This window comes from Calidris pugnax, unplaced genomic scaffold, assembly GCF_001431845.1.
Source record: "Calidris pugnax isolate Ruff unplaced genomic scaffold, ASM143184v1 scaffold189, whole genome shotgun sequence".
NCBI lineage: Eukaryota > Metazoa > Chordata > Aves > Charadriiformes > Scolopacidae > Calidris > Calidris pugnax.
Window position 1 is genome coordinate 172,328 of NW_015091069.1, and position 21,863 is coordinate 194,190.

Sequence of the window (21,863 nt, forward strand, 5' to 3'; positions counted from 1 at the left end):
ACCCCTGCTGGTTCTTGACCAGCTTGTGGCTCGGTCCCCTTTCTGCTGGCCCAACGGGCTGGGGGACCACAAGCTGGGGCTGGGCTTCCACCAAGAAAACGTGCCGTGACCCTCAGTTGGCAACCCACCACCCAAGGGCAACTCGCTGACCTAATGCCGAGTGCCCTGTCCTCCAGGAGGGTGGAGAGTCAGCAAAGAGGACTAGTGACCATGGGCCACCACCCCCATCTGGGGCAACCTCCCAGCCAGGATCATAGAATCATAGAATTTCCCAGGCCGGAAGGGACCTCCAAGGGTCATCTAGTCCAACCTCCAAAGGATGGGCAGGTATCTTCCTCAATCGCTAATTTTTCTTTTATTTTCCCCTCTGTCCCTGTACAAAACCCAAAGGACCTCAGCTGACCCCTACTTCTGATGAGGCTTCCCTATGCCCATATTTTATATGTATTTTATATACTTCACAGTATTTTATATCCTTCAGCTCCAGATGCCAGTGGCGCTTCACTTATCCAAAGACTGGCTCCTGCTGTGCACTGAAATCCATCAAAGCAATTGCCCCCGAAAGTACAGAACTCAGCTGCTTGACAGAGCCAGTAATAGCAAGAAAAGTTGTAATTAGTGTATTAAATAGCAATGCTAATGGTGACTGCCAAGGGTTTTATACCCATCTTGCAGAAAGAGAGATCTTATTCCACAGACCCCACTTTTAAGCCTTACTGTCAAGTTGTTGATGCCTTCAGAAAATGCTCCTATTTGCCTCACTGTCCCTTCTGAATCTTCCATCTACAAAAAAAACCAGATAATGAATCAATAATAAATACATTGTATGCCACGACAGGGTGGCAAATAAGTGCAGCACATAATGGAAATGCTTGATTACACCCAACTTAGAGCACAGAAGGAGTGTGCCCTGCCAGGAGAAGACAGCTGTGTCCTAAAGGAGCCTCCCTGGACCGAGAGACACTTTTGTTAGTAATGTTGGGTGACTGCCACAAGTCAGGACCTTCATGGGCCTAAGCAAAAGAAAGGCTTCCCTGAGAGAAGGCAGGCTTTCCCATCAAACCTTACCTGTTCCAGCCTGTCCAGATCATCATCGTCATACACTCGGATATCCAGGCCAGGCTTAAAACCCTTCTTTGAGCCACTTCCAGATACCCGCCCCAGCTCCATAGGACACACATACTCTTCCACATCATCTTGCTTCTTCTTCCGTAGGCTTCCAAAATTGCTGAAGGTAAGTTTCTTCGGCTTACAAGTGAAGAGAAAATGGAAAATAAATTAGAGAATCAGCAAAACCTAGCAGATCTCTTACTCTTGCACTGGCATTTCAATGATGAAGGGTCAAGAGCCCACTGCTCTCCTAAACAAAGATCTTTTGAGTAGCTACATCTCATGATAATTGCATCTGAAAGAAGACGTGTCCCCTCATTCTACCACTGTTAAGACAAAACCATTTAAACGATCCCAAATGAGGTCAGAATTCCACTGCATTAAACCATGAGCATGTAACAATAAGAGGCAGTATTCCTCCCAACCTCTGTCCTACAGTGCAGACAGAAAGACAATACACAAGAGTGCTCACAAGTGAGGCTGAGATATGGTGTGTTCACAGCAGACACAAGTGCCAAACCCAGATCTGCTGAGTCCTGCTCTCCTTAGCAGCCAGTCCCTTTTCTCAGACTTCACTGAACTGCCCTCCAATCACAAAGCCAGCACACCAGATATCCGAATGTCTGTCTGGAAGCTCCTGTACTCACCCAGAAGAAGTGACCTACCTTTACTTTGGCCGTTGCTGTTAAGAGGACATAGTCAAGAGATTCCATGGCCTTGCGTTTCTGCTGCTGGGCCTCCTGCCCAATAAGGAGGTTGAAATGAGTAGCCAAATGCCGTCTCAGTAGCGTCTTGTTTGGTGGGATGTTCAGCAGCTGTGCCATGGTTTCTACATTGAAACGAGGCTCCAAAACCTATTAAGCAAATCACAGAGAATCCAGCTGAAGCCAGTACTGTCTGATGAGGTTCTCAAGGATATCAACAGGCACACCCCTCTTGGTTGCTTCCTAAGGTTGCTTTGGGGTTTTTGTTCATATTTTAGAGGAAACATACAGCAAGAGGGAGAAAAGAGGATTAACTAGTTAAAGGATTCACAAAATGCTATTTCCAGGCTTTCCTTCTGGAGTTTAAATAGAAAAAAAAATGGCAGGTAAGAAGAAAATAACAGATAAATCCACCCTTAACTCAAATGTAACGTGTGAAGCTGTCACAAAATGTTTATCCAACATCCCCTTTAATTCTGGAAGATGTAGCCAGAGGAACGATGGAAAATAGACATAAAATCACCACAATAAACTTCTGCAAGTGTAAATCTCTTGTCTGGAGTATCTGATGCTAGAGCAATTTAAAGCAATCCTGATTTGACACTGAAATCACAAATTTTACAAAAGTAACAAGCCTTCTGCACAAAATAAAAACATATCCAGGTCTAGGAAGGAAGATAATGGCTGTTTAACATCTTGATAGCAGCATAAAGCATCATAGGACAGGAGGTGGAGAACGCCCTACCTAAATTAAATGGTGAGGGAAATACAGATAATCAAACCCATTGCTGCCCGCACTAATCCTGCCCATTTACACCCATAAAGATATTTATGACCTTTAAACTATAGAGTACTAAATTTTGACAGTGACTCCTTATTAAGCAGAATAAGAAGCTAAGGTGTGTGCGACAAAGATAACGTCAGAACTTTGCTCTAGCAATTCTCAGCCATATTTTTTTTTTTAATAATATGGAACAGGCCAGCCTAAAACCTTACCATTAGTCCTCCGTGCACACCACTCCCCCGCAGGTTGGGGGCATACTCTGCCAGATCAACAGAGCGTAACCACTCCATCACACGGTGATTGGTCCACTGGGTGACTTCAGAAGGTGTGACATTATTCTGTGAACAAGAGGAACGGGCAGTTAAGGAGACTTTCCGACTCACCTGTCCCAGCCCCAACCTCTACCAAAACAAAACTCTCCTGCCCTAATGAACGCAAGCCCACTTTGCTCTTGAGAAAAAAACCCTCTTTTTGGATTGCTATCTTGCATCAATACCGAGATGGATCTGGACAGTGGGCAGGTCTTCTGCTTCATGAAGCAGGTGTTATTCTTCATGCCATTTGATTATCCTGCTCTGCATTAGGACTACTTGCAATTTCTGCCAGTAGAACTGAGAACGTAACTAGCTCCATGAGCCGCTGTGCTTTTCTTGCAGATACACATTGTGAATCTAAATCCAAACCTAAATCTAAATCCAACTCCAAGAGTCTGGGTTGCCTCATCATCCATTGCCCTATCCAGCATATGCTACTTCCAAAACAAACTGATAGCAGTCTCTTGCCTGGTAACAGAACCAAACTCCTTTTACACAGAAAATTTTGATAGTGTCATCAATTTTGCAGAGGGTTACAGAAGACTTACAGTAACATTGCACTGAGTTCTGCTCCAGACAGCATATTAGAGACTAAGCCGAAGGAGCCAGCTATTGGGTAGGCAGAAGAGTGAGAGATTTCGCAAGAAGACATGAGTCTGGGGCCACAACAGGTGGAGGAAACGAGAGAGCAGAGCAGGAGTAATCAGAAACATCAGGGAAAATCCTAGAGAATTCCTCTTCACAGCTTCATCTTAAAGCAGTACCTCATCAGATGGCCTCCTGCGCAGACAGTTGGGTTCAAAGTTATTTATTCTCAAAACCTGAATGGCTCTTTTGATGCTGAGATGGTGGAGGACACTGACAACTTTCAAGGACAACAAGTCATCCTGTTGAAGAGGAAGTGGGAGTTAATAAATATGAATGTGCTTATTGGTGGAACCAGCATCTGACTGAATCACAGAATCTTCATGGTTGGAAGGGACCTTTGAGATCTTCAAGTCCAACCACAAAAACCAAAAAAAACCCACAACCCCCCCCCCCCCAATTAAAAAACCCACAAACAAAAAACCACGCCCCAAAAAACCCAACAGACAGACAGAAACCAACTATCTTGGGCACTAGAGCATGCCCTGAAGTGCCACGTCTACACAGTTCTTAAATCCCTCCAGGGATGGTGACTCCACCACCTCCCTGGGCAGGCTGTTCCAGTGCCTGACCACCCTCTCAGGAAAAGTCATTCTTCCTCAGATCTAATCTAAACCTCCCCTGCCCCAACTTCAGACCATTTTCCCTGCTCCTGTCATTATTCCCTTGGGAGAAGAGGCCAACCCCCACCTCTCTCCACCCTCCTTTCAGGGAGTTGTAGAGGGCAAGGAGGTCTCCCCTCAGCCTCCTCTTCTCCAAACTAAACATGCCCAGTTCCCTCAGTCTCTCCTCATATGACTTGTTCTCCAGACCCCTCACCAGCTTGGTGGCTCTCCTCTGGACACGCTCCAGCACCTCAGTGTCCTTCCTGTGGTGAGGGGCCCAAACTGAACCCAGCCCTCGAGGTGAGGCCTCACCAGTGCCCAGTCCAGAGGCACCATCACTGCCCTGCTCCTGCTGGCCACACTGTTCCTGACACAGGCCAGGGTGCTGTTGGCCTTCTTGGCCACCTGGGCACACTGCTGGCTCCTGTTCAGCCCACAGGCCACCAACACCCCCAGGTCCTTTTCTGCTGGGCAGCTCCAGCCACTCCGCCCCCAGCCTGTAGCGCTGCAGGGGGTTGGTGTGACCGAAATGCAGGACCCAGCACTTGGCCTTGGTGAACCTCATCCCATTGGCCTTGGCCCATTGATCCAACCTGTCCAGGTCCCTCTGATCCTCAGAGAGAGAGAGGGGTGGGAGATCAACACTCCCACTTAGTTTGGTGTCACCTGCAAACTTACTGAGGGTGCACTCGATCCCCTCATCCAGATCATCAATAAAGATATTAAACAAGACTGGCCCCAAAACTGAGCCCTGAGGGACACCACTGGTGACCAGCCACCAACAAGATTTCACCTCATTAATCACAGCTCTGGAGGAAACTGGTTTGACCCTGGCTTAAAATAGCACATCTGACACATTCTGGGGTAAGATTTTAATAATGTCAAACAGTCTGTGAGAAAATAAAAACTTCCCATGTTGCTCAGTACTAGCTTCTGGGTGATGTTCTTCACGTAGGGTACAGATCTTAGTACAAGAAACCTGGGGTAATGAGGAAGGGAGAGGGTGAGATATCATCCTCATCATTAGAGCCAAGGACAGCTCTGCAAACCCTGTGCATCAGGCTCAGCTGGCATTTGCATTTAATCCTGCCAAAAATTTTAATACTACAAACATCCAGCTAGAAGTTTAACTGAAAACAATAAATGATGTTGAAAGTTGAAGCATTCTGTATGAGTAGAATGAAAAAAAAAAGAGAGAAGAAATAAAATACAAAGGTGTGTCAGGCTGGTTTCCCACAACCGCAAGTGATAAATGTTTGTTAAAATGCTTGTTGTAAGTGATGGAACGATGGAAAGGGTGACCATACCAGGCTGTGGAGAGGCTTACCCAGCTCACCATCACTGTGTAGCTCCTACCTTGCACTGGCACCTGCTATGGTTTGATGGAAGGAGGGCAGGTTGGTGAGGAGCAAATCCCCCCTCACACATGCCCAGGCAGCACGCTGGACACACGGGCAGCCTGAAGGCAAGTGACAAGTCACTGCAAAGCAACCTGGCTGTGCCTTCACACATTTTTCAGCATGGGATGAGCCACGTCTCACACATCGCAAGGCAAGAGCCTGCAAAGGCACGGCCACACGCCTTCCTCCAAGGCATCAGTGATATTAACAAAAGCAGATGATCCTTTCCCCAAAACCTTGATCCTCGCAATGTTTTTTACTTAAACATTCATCTCACAGAGGACTTATTTTACAGCTTGCGCAGACTGGCTGTTTTGGCTCCCATCAGTGTCCTTGGAGTGTCAGGCATCTCTTAGGACAATTCATGTCATGCCAAAGAATGAGATGGTGCCTCACAGTGCTCCTCTCGCTGCACTGACCACAGGGCACAGACAACTGCATTCAGCTGGACAGGCAGCTTTTAGAAGTCAAGAGCCATGAGAGATTAGTTCCCCTCTTCATGACCACAGAGGGAGGAACTAATAGTAGCAAGCAGGAGTTTTCCTTTGGCTCCATTAAAGTTCCCTCTTCTCCTTCTTGTACTCAGGGCTCCTTCAGACCACTAAGGAGGGGAGAGATTGGAAGTGGGCAACACGGGTTTACCAAGGGTAAATCATGTATGACCAATCTGATAGCCTTCTATGATGCCATAACCGGTTGGTTGGATGAGGGGAGGGCAGCAGATGTCATCTACCTTGACTTCAGCAAGGCTTTTGACACTGTCTCCCATAACATCCTCATTGGGAAACTGAGGCAGTATGGGCTGGATGAGGGGACAGTGAGGTGGATTGAGAACTGGCTGCTCGCTGCACTGACCACAGGGCACAGACAACTGCATTCAGCTGGACAGGCAGCTTTTAGAAGTCAAGAGCCATGAGAGATTAGTTCCCCTCTTCATGACCACAGAGGGAGGAACTAATAGTAGCAAGCAGGAGTTTTCCTTTGGCTCCATTAAAGTTCCCTCTTCTCCTTCTTGTACTCAGGGCTCCTTCAGACCACTAAGGAGGGGAGAGACAGAGCCTTCTGGCACCCGAGGGGGGCTCAGCTCACAGGACACATGTGGTAGACAATGGCAAAGGAGACAAAATGTTTAGGTTAGGCTCAAAGTTAAAAAAGACTGTTGGTGGTATCCAACCCAGAAAACCACCAGGGAGTCCTGGTGGACAACAGGATGACCACGAGCCAGCAATAGACCGTTGCGGCCTGGGGGGCATCAGGAAGAGTGTGACCAGCAGGTTGAGAGAGGTCATCCTGCTCCTCTGCTCTGCCCTGGGGAGGCCCCATCTGGAGCACTGGGTCCAGTTTGGGGCTCCTCAGTTCCAGAAGGACAGGGAACTGCTGGAGAGGGGACAGCAGAGGGCTATGAAAATGATTAGGGGACTAGAACATCTTTATTATGAGGTAAGGCAGAGGGACTTGGGTCTTTTTAGTCTGGAGAAGAGAAGACTGAGGGGGGATCCGATCAAGGCTTATAAATACTTAAAGGGTGGGTGTCAGGAGGATGGGGCTGGTCTTTTTTCAGTGGTGCCCAGGGACAGGACAAGAGGAAATGGGCACAAACTTGAATATAGCAAGTTCCACCTCAACATGAGGAGGAACTTCTTTCCTCTGAGGGTGGCAGAGCCATGGAAGAGGCTGCCCAGGGAGGTGGTGGAGTCTCCTTCTCTGGAGACATTCAAACCCCCGCTAGACACGTTCCTGTGCAACCTGCTCCGGGTGGACCTGCTCTGGCAGGGGGTTGGACTGGATGATCTCCAGAGGTCCCTTCCAACCCCGTATCATTCTGTGGTGTGGCCAGTGGCTGCTCACACGGGAGGGACGAGGGGAAGACTGGCAATAGTGGCTGGTGGCAGTGCCACCTCCTCAGCCACAGGCAGCTGTCTCTTGGGGCCTGCTGCTGCCACGACCCCCCTTATTGTGTGGGGTGTTGGGGTGTGTTGGGAGCCGGGGCTGCCACTGGGGCAAGGCCTGGGGGAGGCTGAGAGGAGGAGAATGTGGGAAGGCAAGAAGGACGCTTGCAGAGGCACGTGGTAGGACATGGATCCTGGTGGGGTGCAAAGAAGGTTGCCGTTGCTGGTGAATGGACCCAAAGGGAGCAGGAGGAAGGTGGAGGCTGGGATGGAGAGGGAGGAGGATGTTAAGTGCATATATAGTATCTATGTAGTCACAACAATAGGCACAGTGAAATTGGGTCTCTCTAGTCTAACCTGGTCTTTAGTGAGCTATCTGGAGGTAGCAGCGTGCATTGAAGTGGGGAGAAGCTTACAACACAAACAAGATGTCAGGAAAAGAAATGGCATTTACTCACCACGCTCATGTAATGGAGCATTCGGCCGTCCACCTTTCCTTCATCAAACTGGGTCTTATACTGGGGGAGGCCGATGTCATCCAGCCACCCTAAGGCAGAGACAGACGCTCATGTTAGTGTGGTAACCAGGACAGCGAGCACCAGTTAGTGTTATTCCCACTCTTTGAGCCCCAAATTAGTCACGATTAGGAACCCCTATCAAAAGTTGCTGTTTCAGCGTGTAATAAAATCTTACTGGTAACCCAGTGGTAATCCAGTTTTCCATGATTGTTTTCCTCTTCAGACCCGAGTGCCTGCAGAGCAAGCTGAAGCTTCTTCCGATGCAATGGGTGCTTTATCCCAAGCTCCTGTGAAAGGAAGGAAAGCAGCAAAACTAGAGAGAATGCTGTATTTTATTTCTCCCTCTGCTTAATTACAAATGGTTTCAGAGAGTCAGCTTGTACATGGTGCTTCCTGGTGACTGGCAGGTGTATTTGCTATTTCCCAAACACCAGCATCATTTTAGCACACGTTCAGCACTAGAGAAAGGCCCACTCACTGGGGTGGATTAATTTCAAAACCTAGTGGATTCCGAACTGTATGAAAATATAAAACATATTAGCATTCAGAGAAATACTTGATGGGATTACTTCCTTCCCTCCTACTTAGGCAGGTAAGGTTAAAAGAACTATTTAGTTGAGAGCACATGAAGGTCCCAGAAACTACTGAAATTTATGAACATTTCCAGATGTGTAACACCTTCCCCAGTCTAGTTGCAAGTGCAGCCATTCCAGGATCTCTACAATCCCACAGGCACTTTCACAGGTAGTTACCTCTGATAAGATTAGTGCAGGCTGCTGTGTCCATATCGCGCTTTTCTTACTCTGGTTGTAGTGGTAACTACAACTTTGAATTGCCTCACTCCTTCGCTGAGAAATCAGGGTTACTATTCGGTGAGGATAGTGACTTTTAAAAGCTGAAAATTCAAATGCTAGCAAAAGGCTGATTCAAAGCATAGACTGAATCAATTTTTTAAATGTTTCCAGTTTTAGAAAACAAGACGTAAACAATTCTATAACAATGTAAGACAAAGAAACCAATCTCCCTTCTGTGTAACAAATCCTCATTCCTCTTTGTGTAAAATGTGCAGAAAATATAGTCAGACCCACACAGCAGCTTTTTACACAGCCATAAACTAACAGTACCATACACAAATGCTAATGAATCTACAATCCCAGATGACAATGAGGCACTCCTGTGTGCAGATTTTTAAAGTGGCATAGCCAACTGATATATTCATGCTTAATGAAGTTAAATCACATATTTTTAATTATTAGTTTCATTACAGAGCATTACCTTTCTATGAAACTTCAACTAAAATGAAACAATTTGGCATCACTGCAGATGAAAGTGTTTTCAAAATTCATCTTTTTAATTTATTTTACTGGGTGCACCTTACAGACATGACTTACAGTCATAGAAATAGCAATTTTTTGTACGTTTGATTAAAAGCAGTGTTTGCAGTATTTCTCACCTTTTCCAGATCCTGCTGAGAAGCCTGCAGAAGCGTTTGCCCAGACAGTATCCAGTGTTTGCCATTACTAATGTAAGAGCCTAGCCCTTGGTCTTGGAGCCAGTTGCAAACCTGCTCCTTCGTCCACTTTGCGAACGGCATGTCCAGCTCACTACGGAAGATTTTACCAAAAAAAGACTGAGGTCTCAAATCTCCTCTTCTCATACGTAACAATAAACCCAAAACCTAAGCCTAATTCATGAGTATTTTGTGGGAGTTGGGAAATTTCTGTGAGAGGACGTACATCATGGTCCACTGTTGGATGAGACTTAAAGGAAGAGGGTGTTTCTACTTCTGAACCATTAGCCCCATGATGTGTTGATCGCTCCTGATCTCCTGCTGCTTATCTCACAATACACACAAGTCCATTAATACTACTGAGAACAACCACCCTAAAACTCTGAAGTGAGACCGTAATGTTTCACTTTAGCCTTTAATTCCCGGAAGTGCAGCAGGAAACATACTGGAGGAGTATCTGTCATTGCCCCGTGAGGGCTCATCCCTCGCTTCACACGGCCTCTCGGCTGCACTCCTGTGACGCCGTGGGCAAGGAAGGCTCTGCTCAGCAGCAGGAACCCAACCACCCAACCAACCTCAACCCTGCTAAGACCATCTCTCAAAGGAGGAAATGGCCTGGATCTGCCTGTTCCTGTTTGCCAGGAGAGGGGAAGTTTCATTTTGGCACATTTTGGATCCCGCTGCTCGCCTGGAGCTGCTGAGAAGGCAAGCTTCTTGCTTCTTGCACCGCTTGTCTTACTTGTGAGACTGCCCCAGGTCTCGAGACCAGCCCAGTCGTGGCCCCGCAGTTGCTCTTGTCCCTCCTCTTTTGAACTCCGTCTCAGACATGTCATCTGGGTTGAAGGTGGTAGACTGACTTCTTTTAAGTCTAGTTTAAAAGAAGAAAGAATATTCACATTTGGCTAAGGAAAGGGCATGCTGCTAGTACCACAACCAATATAGGCAGGAACTCTTAGAGTGTTTCTAGCTGCTCTTCTACCTGCCACCAATCCACTGTTGGCTCTCTCAAATGCCACACTGGCTCCTGCTCTTGAGACAGTAAACCATGAACACACGTTGGAAGGGGGAGAAAGGGAAGATGTGTTCCCAGCAAACCCCTGCGCAAGCCCCAGCTCTGGAGAATGGTCATTTCTCATCTTTTACTTACTTTCCAAACAACTTCTTGATTCCCCTGGCCTTTTTCTTGGAATCTGGGGAGGATGGTGTCATCTGTAGACTATCCGTTTCTTTCGGGCGAGGGGGCAAGCCAGCCAGATCCAAGTGATCTGCAGATCCCTTCTCCGTTTCAGCTATTAGAAAACAAAAGGCCCTTCAAGACCCACTTGCACAGGAACATCCAGACACACTCCTGAACTTGGTAACGAAATCTTGCTAAAATTATTGAAAACCACCATGTTAATAAAATTACATAAAGTGGATGGGGAAACCCAGGAGAAACAACATGTGTTCATCCTTCGTGGGCCTGACTGGGAAGACTCCAGGGCAATGCTCTGCACCAGTTAAGTGCCTTGCATCCAAAGTGGGCAAAACACACCTCGTGAATCAATCAGTGAGTTAAAACCCAAGTTTACTCTTCCTTGGGGAGTGCTCCTACAGTCCTTTCACAGGCAGGGCTGAGGCACGTGGATGCTCAGAAACAATTCAGTGCTATGGCAGGGAACCAAACCAGGAGTCCCCAAAGCACAGAAAAATAAATAACTTCCCTGCAGGCATCTTTCCTAATAACCTGCAGTATTTCCTAACTTTCCCATCCAGGAAGTTACAGCAACAAACACCTCCTGGCCCAGGAGCAAGAGGGCCCTTTTCCCCTTATGCAAATTGTGGAATATTTTGCTCCTCTGCAGAGAAACTCCATGGAGTTTGGGCTCTGTCTGAATTAGATCTTCTGAGTGATGCACAAAGCACCTCTGATTACAAAGCCTACACATTATCACCCACTCTAAAAGCATGAAATCTTCCATCTGTAGCTTTTGTTTTCTCTGACAACAAACCTGAGGGCTCCTGTCCCCAAAAGGGAAGTTGTCACAAAAGCTAAACTAACAAAGAAGAAAACTCTGTTAAGATGATTTTTAAAAGAAAATGAAAAGAATTGCAACATCTACTAGGCTATGTAAGCAGAGATGAGCCAGCGAGTGCCAGATAGCTGAGTAAAACTACCACTTGGAGTTTATGCCACTCATTTGCTGGGGGAACAGTGAGAGCACGAGCCTGTTCAGACGAAGCAGCTGTGGCAATGCAGCCTGCAGGAAGCTGACAGTCAGGCCTGTAACCACTTTTACCATCTTTTAACATGGCTGTGTAATGAGATGACCATCATTTGTTTTTCAAATGGACTCTCTGACTTCCAGAAAAAAAAAACAACAAAACAAAACCAACAACAAAACACAAGTTAGGTGAATCAAGGTAGAGCATATATTGCTGGGACACGTGGTCTCAAGCCACACAGATCACACTAGGGCAGCCACAATGTGCCACGACCAGCTTCTCCAGCGTAACTTTCTGCTGGGCAAAGTTTAGATTATTCAGCCAGAATACATTTGGACATGTCCCATTTTCCGCTGCTTATTTAGATGACAATCCTGGCAGTGAAGCAACAAGGTCACATAAAAGATGATTTCTGGGCACTCCGGTTTGACTGCTGTCGAATAAGGGGATCCTGCCAGTGAGAGACAGCACCAACAGTGAGCCAGGCTTTTGCATTTGTGATTTTTGCTTCACTTGTATAAGAAAAAGTGCTAGTTTAGAAAAAAAACATTTAAATAGCATTCTACAGAGAGAATACCAGGACAAGGTTGGGTGCATTAGTAGCAGAGATTTGCGGGTATTGCAACATTTGCTTCTCGTCCCTTGCTCCCTTCCATGCACTGACCCAACCAACCCCATTGAACCGCTGACATCTAAAGGGGCCACAGGGGAAACCAAGAGGTCCCAGAGCACTTGGTCTCTTCATCAGCGAGGACCACGCTGGTGGCTGTACGACCACACTGACTGACACAGCTCTGCTCGCTGAGGCAGGACCCCGCTGGTCTCACCTGCCCTTGCCAGAACCACCAAGGGACTGTTCACATCACAAGACTGGTTTTTCCTCTGTGAATGGCTCCAGCCCCATCTGCCCCAATTACTTCTCATTTGTTTATTATATCATAAATGTAACTACATCTTAGAAGAGGAATAATGTATCCTTCCCCCCTAGAACTCCCCTAAGTGAACACCTGGGAAATATACCTCATTCCCTGCTTCACACCCCTTAAACTCTTCCAGGGGCTCCAGGAAAGGCGACAGCACAAAGGTGGCTCTGGTATTTAAACGTCAATGATTCTCACCTCGGTCTGTCTACGGGTAACTTTGTGCTCAAAGTCACAGCAAAGGTCTCTGCAAATTAACCCGCAATCTCTCTCATTAGTAGCGGCCACTGAGAAATGGTGCAGCTGACTTTTAGCAGAGGGCGGATGTTAGGTGAAACTCCTTTTAGTGATGGACAAAAGTTTCGAGGCAGAGCTCCGGTGTCTAGCTCTTGTTTGAGAAGTGGTGTGGCCATAACCAGCCGTTAGCAGCAGTCACAACACGGCGCTGGGACAGACATGCAGGATTACTATACCTAAAGTAGGTGCACTTGCACTTCGACTGCGATCTTCAGATATCCAAACAATGCACATAACCACACGCAGCACAACGGGAGAGAACACGCAGAGGGACAAGGTCAAACACAAAACTTACATCAGCAAAATACAAGACAAAAAGGAGGGGGGATACATGAGACACGTGCACCACACGCAACGCTGAATTCACACAGGGATTAGGATTACCAATTCACTGTTAATCCCCCCTCTCACAAAACCAGAAACGCAGTAGAGCTCTATGGTGGAGAGGGTAAAACAGCACCGCAGCCACGTCAGTGCAGGGAAGTCACTTGCTCCATGACACGTTGGGCAGGTGACTCACGCACACTCCCATGAGGTGGCAAGTGTCTGGACATCAGCTTTGGAGACGGAAGCACCGAAATCTGGGTAACATAAATAATTTACTCATATTCACAGGCCCCCGCTGTAGGTGGCCTATCTTCCAGTTCTTTATGACAGCCACAAATACTCCACTTTGTTAGACAAACTAATTTCAGGATGAGACAAGTGATTACACAAAAGCACATATGAAATAAACCAAAGCAAAGAGTCCAACCCTCAGAACAGACTGTACATATATTCCAAGTAAGCTAGCAAGTCCCCGTGCTATACGTTATAGGCAAATATGGGCAATGTATAATAAATGTGTAGGTATGCTATTTACAGTTCACATAGTGGTTTGGGTTAGAAGGGACCTTTAAAGATCATCTAGTCCAACCCCCAGAGTTGCAAGGAGTCTCCACCATCCACATACTCCACACCCCTGGACTTTGACAGAAATTGTGACAATAGGTATTTAAAATCCCAATCTATTCAGCCTTCATTGTCCATTACCTATGGGTACTAGGACAGGAAGAGGGAGTCTCTGGCTGGAACCACCTCATACTCTTCATTTACTGCCCCCATTTCTGTTTTACTTTTAGACTGGCACTTCACTGACTTGGGGACTCCTGCGATCTCTTCACTTTCTGAGGCAGCAGCACAATACAGTTTTCCCTTGAACAGATCTACCTTGAACTGGGACAGGAAATTAATTCCTAAAATGTTTGCGTTTTGCTTTTAGCAGAATTCTCCACCCATCCAGTTTATCTTCCCCTACCCACAACTGGGCTTCTACCTCTATTCCCCACATTTTTTCCTTCCCGCTCCCAATATCCAGACAGATTTAGCCAGGAGTAAAGGACCTTTCTTTGGAACAAAAGTCTAAAATTGTCTTTGAGTAAGTAAGAACAGGAGACTCTCCTGCTCAACAAAGCAGAAGCTATCCCCCTTCAGGCTTCTGAAAGAGAGAGCTGAATTCCTAAACCTCGTGCAAGCAAAAGCCAAAAACTTTAGATGAACGCCAGTAGAACTGATGCACGGACTCACTTGATGCTTGAACTGGAAGAGCGGAAAGACTGCTGTGTCAGAGCAGTGAATGCAAGCAAGATTTCAGTTGGTGGCAATGGCGACTTCTGCATTAAGCAGAATATTTTGTTTATTTCATTGTCATGTGCAAACGCCATCAAATGACAGTATCAAAACACCCCCCTGCTCCACTCTAGGTCCAAAAATGAACATGAGCTTGAACAACTTGTCAATCCCGTTCCCGTTGACATCATCTCTTTTGCAAGGCCACTTAAATGCACATAAAATAAAGAGGGCGACTGAGTGCTGCTGCCTCTTTTCTGTACATCTGAAAATCTTTTGAAAGATAAACTGAGGATGGAGCCAGAGAAAAAAAAGCCCACAAATCCCATGTGTGAACTACTGCCAGATAGCTAGCATTTCAAAACAGCAGCAATTCAGTACAAGGTCCCAGGGGAGATATCACAGTGGAGACTGAAACAGATCAACTATTTTATCACATCAGTGAGGGGGGATTTTCTGTCGGGTTTTTTTGTTGTTGTTGTTGTTGCTACTGCTGCTGCTTGGTATTTTCCAAACATGCTACTAAGAAAAGGGCCACCAAGTCACAGTGAGACTAAGCGTGGTCTTGCTGCTTCTTAAGACAGTTATTAAGACCCCACAAAATACACACACAGAAACAGCATGCGGGCGCACGACACCTACCCAGATTGGGGGCACTGGCAGTCCTCTTGTTATTTTTTATCTTGAAAAAGCCTCGTCCAAACGAAGATCTGGCTTTCCGGGTACCAAAACTATCCTCGTCGCCTGTGCCACCATGAGAAGGAGACTTTGGAGGGAGGGTTGCAAAATTATTACCTTCCACAGGAGGTTTAACCTGCTCAAGTTAGGGAAATAAAGACTCAATATCAGTGAACTGCAAAGGGTCCCTTGAGAGAGACTTCAAAGTGACTGCTGACAGATAATCTGGAGAGTGTCCCTCATTTGTTACTGCAAGAAATCAGAATGTAAAAACCATAAAGGAAAACATAAACAAGATCTTCATTTGAATATGTTCAGGACCCAGGATTACCATCACTACCTTCTATCTAAGGGTAACACGTCTTCTTTAAGATGTTTCTCTGTTTCTGCAAGGCTGGCTTACAGGTATGGAAAAGGTTAAAAATACTTTTCCAGCTTTTTGGGCTTTTTGCCTCCCTCCCTGGGAGCAGCAGAGGCAGTGGGAAGCACAGGAGGAGAGGAGACCCCGCAGCGGCAGTTCTCCACCAAGGGTCAGCCAGCTCTTTCTCTCTCTCACTGCTCTGCCATTTCAGAACTAATGCATTAATTGACTATGCCCATTGCCAAGGCTGAGAGGAAATGAAATATCAAATAAGGAACATGAATGCCAGGACAGACAGCAGACACACCAGTTAACCAATTTGAAATGGTAGTTTTAACCTCACCGGTTGTTTCACGGTTTCTTTAAAAGAAGGAGGAAGCAAACCAGTTCACAGTCCAAATATGATGCTTTGTTTTTTGCTGAATAGACACAGCATTCCCTCAGGAGGTGGTATCTGATGTATGCCAGCTCTGCTCAGCTCTTCCTAGAGGTAATTCCTGTTACATGAAGACCGTGGCCATAGGGTACCGCAGGGCAACTGTTCTGCAATGATACTCTTTCCAGGAACACGGTTGCTACCCACAGAAAATAATTTGTAAAGCCAAAGTTTTTTTAAAGAGACGCTAATCCAAGTTAATTACAGAGTCAGTAAAATACTTAATGGCTGGCTTTGCTAATTATCTAATGATAGAATCCTTGGGGGAAGCACTAGCTTAGATGGCAATCTTAGGCTCAACCACACCGTAAGATCATCCGTGTGTGAGAAGACAAGAACGTGTGAGACACTACAAGCCCGACACTGAAGGGCTTGGTGACAAATGTCACACACTCCTTGCTATCTTGCCTGCACAACTGCTATTCCCCCTCCGAAACAGCATGCCACAACTTCACACAACTGAGGCTTTCAACACCTGCTCACTGTCTGTGGTTCTCCATGCACAAGCGCGCACACACACACACACACACACACACTCGTTACCTCTGCCGGCTTCTGTGCGGAGTCTCTGTCCTGTTTGAGAAAGATTAAGACATTTAAAAAGTCATGGTTTATAGCCAGCATTTAATACGTTATGGTTACCCTGAGTTAAATTCTGACCGAAATACCCTTCCCTGCCTGTTTTCTTACCCCCCCAAAAATAAATCTCTTCAGAGCTGTACTTCACACAGAGTCATTCCTGCTCTCTTTGAGGTCAGTGAGCTGACGTGAAAATACAGGTGCTTTGGTTTACTTTGTGAAGGATCAGCTGTGGATAAAATTAGTGACTTCCAGCCTGTTAAGGCACTAATGGGCACACCTGGCTGAGGGGACCCAAAGCAAGAAGAGAAGGATAGAAGCCAAGTATATAAAACATTCACAGCTACCACTCCTTGGCTGTCCAAACAAACAAACCAAAAAAACCCCAAACAAACCCAATCCATGAACTTTAGCTCTCATCATGAAGTTCTGGTTACATTTTCAGCCCTGTCAACACTGCTCCAAGCTGTAAGGAACAGCTCAGCACTTGGGTATCAGGGAACCCAGCAGCTTTTAGGAGTTTAGGCTGTCAAAAAAGAGCACAGGAATTGCTCTGATTTGATGGCATTGTTAGAGGCTCGCTGCCTTTGGTCACTTCAAGAGAGACCTAAACTGAAGCCATCACCAGACATACAAAGGCTCAGTATTTTGTTCCCAACCACTTAAAACATACAGTCACTCCAGACTGTATTTTATAATACATTAATTACATGGCCTTCCAAAATTATTTGCCTTAAACACAGGTAGGAAGTGGTAGTGGGACTTTCTTCTTGTCTTAAATCAGAAAAGCGTATGAACTAAAAAAAAAATACCTCATTATCTGAGGAAAAACACAGCAAGAGAGCCTCAGGTAAACGCCTCATGCAAAAACAACATGAAAACAAAGGAGTCTTTTTGTTCTTCAAGGATAGATTTTCTCCTTTAATGAAATCTGGAAGAAGTCACATGTACATGACCATGGCTAACGTGTGACATGAGGAGCCCTAATCTGACTCAGAATTTCTCAGAAGAAGGCAACAGAGCATCCACCGGGTCACTGCCACAACAGAGACATCGCCCCTGTTTCTAAGGGGATAGGAAGAAGACAGAAACCAAACCAACCGCTTCGGATGTCTCTTTTCTCAAACTGCTCAGACTGCTGGACTTCTGCAGTGAAGAAGTTCTGAAACGACAACATAAAAACCAAGCCAAATTACTGGAATTAAATTTGCTAAACACACTCACGGGGATCAGCTTTAAGGAAAGAATTATGATACATGATGATGAGATATACTAAAAACAAAGACATTTTGAATTAAGGTAATCAAGGCACTAATCAGAGTCCACAAAGTTTAATCAGATACTGTAAGAACTTCCACATTGTAATTACTGCTAATGCTTCAGTGACATGATGCCTTCCATGACAGGTAGCAGAAGTTACACAGGTGAAGGAAGTGATATAAACAAAAGCTATGAAAAACAGTATTTTTAGCAAGGCTTCTGACTAATTTAATCCTTAAAGAAGTCAAGCATGTATATTAGTATATTATCTTCAGTTCCATCTTCCATTTTGGACCAGATATCCTTCCACTTCTGGTGGGATTTACAGTCTAAAGCACTTACATCTGGTTGAAAAGAAAGTTACCATTGAAGCTTTTCCCACAACCAGACACAAATTAAGAGCAATTTCACTGAATATTGCAAAGTTACCTATCTTTATATCACCATAAAGGGAGTAAATTTGGCTTTGGGAATATTCTCGTGGCACTAAGACACTCAGAAACAACTGCTGAGTCTCCCACTGTGTAGCAGACAAACCCTGTTGACTTAGGCTTCTTAACTAACAAATCTCTTAGACTCAACTTTGAGTTCTAAATAGCCCTGCTGATTTCCCTAGGGAACATAGCTATGTGGCTAAAAGTAAAATTATTTTCTTATTGCAGTCACCTTTTCCCCACAATCAAAAGAAAAAAGCAAATCAGGTGGCAATGTCCTACAGAAAACTGTAGATTTCAAAGTATATTGACAGTCTACAACCCAATTAAGATGCTTCACAATGTAAAAGAAATGAACAGCACTTGTGCACAGATTAAGCATTGGAAAATAACCATCATGAAAACATAGGACACCAGGAGAAAACTACAACCACTAAATATCATCTTGACTAGAATTAGTTTACATATTTCCACATGTATGTAAAGTATCAGGGATACATTGGGGAGGTTTCAAGTTGACAACCATATATAAATATGTTTCCTAAATATTTTTGATTCTGATACTTACACTGGACTATCACAGAGCTCAGTTTCTGGCGAGGAACCTGCTGATCTTCCTTCACTGTAAAAAAAAAAAAAAGAAAAAAAGAAAAAAAAAGAAAAAAGTAAGGCACCTGGGGACCCCATCCAAGCACCTTGCTGATACAGAAATTCTGTCATCTCGGCCTGCCTTAATCCTTTTTTCACTCCACCTGTTATGGCACTAACACAGGGCAAATTTTCCCCTCTATGGTAGCAAGTCTTGTAAAAGATAAAAGACAAAGGTGAGCTTGAGAGCCCCAGAAAAGACAACCTGCACTGTGAGTTGAGGACAACACTGCACCGTTCAGCTTAAATAAATGCAGAGGTTATAGCATGTGCAGGGTCTGCAGCAGCACGAAGTAGAGGAGGTCACCAGCTTCCTGCGAGTCACCCGCAGTGCTGGGCATTTTGCTGCAGGTTAGTGCTTCATTTGTTTGTTTTTCCAAGATGGGACACAGATGAAACCCCTGTTGGTGATGGCTAGAGCTGCACGAGGCACAGCCCAGCAGAAACCAAGCAGAGCTGGTCTTCTGGATAGGATGCTTTCCTTGACTGGAACTGGAAAAATCACACATCAACTTGTGCTTGCACTGATTTCACTGAATTTCACTGAATTTCTAGAGTTGGAAGGGACCATAGAGATCATCTAGTCTAACTCCCCTGCTGAAGCAGGATTGCCTAGAGCTTGTCAGAGCATGTTACTCAGGAGCATCCAGGCGGGGCTTGAAAATCTCCAAGGAAGGGGACTCCACACCCTCCCTGGGCAGCCTGTTCCAGGGCTCTGTCCCCCTCACCGTGAAGAAGTTTCTCCTCATATTTGAGTGGAACCTCTTATGGTCCAACTTGTGCCCGTTGCCCCTCGTCCTCTCACTGGGAACCACTGAAAAGAGTCTGGCTCCCTCCTCCTTCAACCCTCCCTTGAGATACTTGTAGGCATTGATAAGGTCTCCCCTCAGATTTTTCACACCACAATCGATGACGATTTCCTTCCCTCTGGATTCTTGGCATTTCATATTCTTTTAGATAAACCCAGGGATTTGGACCCAGAAGAAAAAAGCCCTAGCACAGCCTTCATGTAGCTGCGAGTCCAGCATGCTTTCCAGTACTCCTTGCAGCATCAATCCATATCTGCAGCTGTCCTTACTCCAGCAAGGAGGTCTGCAGGCTTAGAAATGCTGGGGAAGCTGGTGGCCACTTCTCACCCATGAAGCTGGTGGCCACTTCTCACCCATGAAGCTGCCACAGCGTTCAGGTGTGATGGTGCTGGGGTGCCACAGCTCAGGCACAGCCCTGGGGTGCAGCCTGGCATCCCCACTCTGGGAAGCTGTGAGTACACATTTTTGTCCAGCTTTCAAAATCTCAGGCAGGGCTCTCGTAAGAGTGAGTGAAGAAATATCTCTGCATTTCATTGTGCCAAAGGACAGCAACAAGAATGTATTTCTCTTGGTCTTTTGAAATGCTGCTTGGGTTTCCTTCTAGGGCTCCGTTAACAGCTCAAAGTTAGAGCTGGACACTCCTTTTCTGGTGGTTTTGGCAATGCCTTATTACACCAATCTTTAGCAACTGTGGAATATGTCTGAATGTAAATCATCAGGAACGCACAGCCAACGCTATCTCATCCAGACCTAGATGATGTAAACCTAGATAAAAATAACTATTCTGTCTCCTTCCTTACATTTGACCAGTTTTCCTCTTCTGTTAATTTCTTGCAAAGCAGCTGGTATGGAGAACGAGTGCTGCTACAAGCAACAGCAACCAAATTAATACTTGCCTGCTGAAAAAGATTTAATCAATACGCTTGATAACATGAACATAAGGTTAGCTTGCTATAGCTAGTCAAGAGAATGCTAGCCTTGTTTAAGTGACAATGACTTGACAATATAGTAGCCGACGGATTATTACTCTCATTAAATGTCACAGAATATTGGATTTACGACTGAAAAATACATGGAAACAACAATACCTCATGACACTTGCAGGATCCGGCCTAGGCTGTGTTTTCACTTTCTCTGCAACAGTTTCTGAGTTCTTGGACGTTGATGAAAAAGAAGGGATTGAAATCTGTAAAATACTGGTGTGGATCTGTAAGGAATTCTAAAAAGAACAAAGAATGCATGTTACACTGTTTTGAGCTGAAATTAAGCAATCACAAATGAAAAGAGTAACACAAACTATGAAAAGAAGGACCTGAAATAGATTTTTTAAAGTTATTTTTTTCTTTCTATTGTAATACAATGATTTAGTACTAGAAAGATGGCACTGAATATAAAACATGAATCACTGCAAAGATGAGCTACAGCATAGACAAATATCTCACAAGTCTCCCAAAGCTGCCTGCTAAATCTCTCTCTACCACAGACCCCATGAAAAGCTCACTTTTCAGGGTCCTGTCCTCAGCCACTCAAAAAGCTGCTACACATTTAATTTAATTTAGTTTTCTTTGTAATATGTTCATACTGTTTAGTTAAGTAAGTCAACTCCCTGCTCTGTCTCAGAGGTTTAAGAGAAGAGATCTATAGATTTATTACTGGAAAATGTAATTGTAAAATTCAGACTGAACCACAATCTATTTATCATTTAACTAAACAGATGTAATGATGATCGTATCCTTTTTAATATGACAGGATATACTAAGAAAGTCCCAACACATTTACTTCAAGTTCCTGACAAATTAACAGCAGCTCCTAAAACAGCTATCTTTGATCCTTCCCACAGGGAAGTGTGCTGCCTCCCAGGGGCCCGGGTCAGAGATGTCACTAGAAGGCTGCCTAGTCTGGTAAAGCCCTCTGATTACTATCCATTACTAGTTATGCAGGTGGGAAATGATGAGGTTGAAACCAGAAGTTTAAAAGCAATCAAAAGGGACTTCAAGGCACTGGGAAAACTAGTTGAGGGATCAGGGGCACAGACAATTTTTTCATCAATACCCTTGGTTGCAGGTTGGAATACTGAAAGGAATAGGAAGTCATTAATGATTAACAAGTGGCTTAGGGAATGGTGCCACCAACAAAATTTTGGGTTTTT

At 45.2% G+C, this 21,863-nt stretch overlaps 1 protein-coding gene across 11 annotated transcripts in view; it reads right to left on the reverse strand.

Moving 5' to 3' along the window:
* PPFIBP1 (PTPRF interacting protein, binding protein 1 (liprin beta 1)) overlaps window positions 1–21,863 on the reverse strand; it is a 70,097-nt gene that overhangs the window by 1,263 nt on the left and 46,971 nt on the right. For 7 of the 11 annotated variants that reach the window (XM_014957003.1, XM_014957004.1, XM_014957006.1 and 4 more), the window contains 16 exons: window positions 20,803–20,933; window positions 18,826–18,879; window positions 17,665–17,725; window positions 16,528–16,557; window positions 15,152–15,323; window positions 13,078–13,110; window positions 10,627–10,768; window positions 10,219–10,347; window positions 9,423–9,573; window positions 8,145–8,256; window positions 7,910–7,998; window positions 3,677–3,799; window positions 2,811–2,936; window positions 1,776–1,964; window positions 1,069–1,248; window positions 718–783 (listed from right to left, as the gene is read on the reverse strand). In XM_014957003.1, coding sequence (XP_014812489.1) covers window positions 718–783; window positions 1,069–1,248; window positions 1,776–1,964; window positions 2,811–2,936; window positions 3,677–3,799; window positions 7,910–7,998; window positions 8,145–8,256; window positions 9,423–9,573; window positions 10,219–10,347; window positions 10,627–10,768; window positions 13,078–13,110; window positions 15,152–15,323; window positions 16,528–16,557; window positions 17,665–17,725; window positions 18,826–18,879; window positions 20,803–20,933 — 1,788 coding nt within the window. The remainder of the gene's footprint in view (window positions 1–717; window positions 784–1,068; window positions 1,249–1,775; window positions 1,965–2,810; window positions 2,937–3,676; window positions 3,800–7,909; window positions 7,999–8,144; window positions 8,257–9,422; window positions 9,574–10,218; window positions 10,348–10,626; window positions 10,769–13,077; window positions 13,111–15,151; window positions 15,324–16,527; window positions 16,558–17,664; window positions 17,726–18,825; window positions 18,880–20,802; window positions 20,934–21,863) is intronic. The other 4 variants (XM_014957011.1, XM_014957005.1, XM_014957012.1 and 1 more) reach the window with 1 other exon arrangement.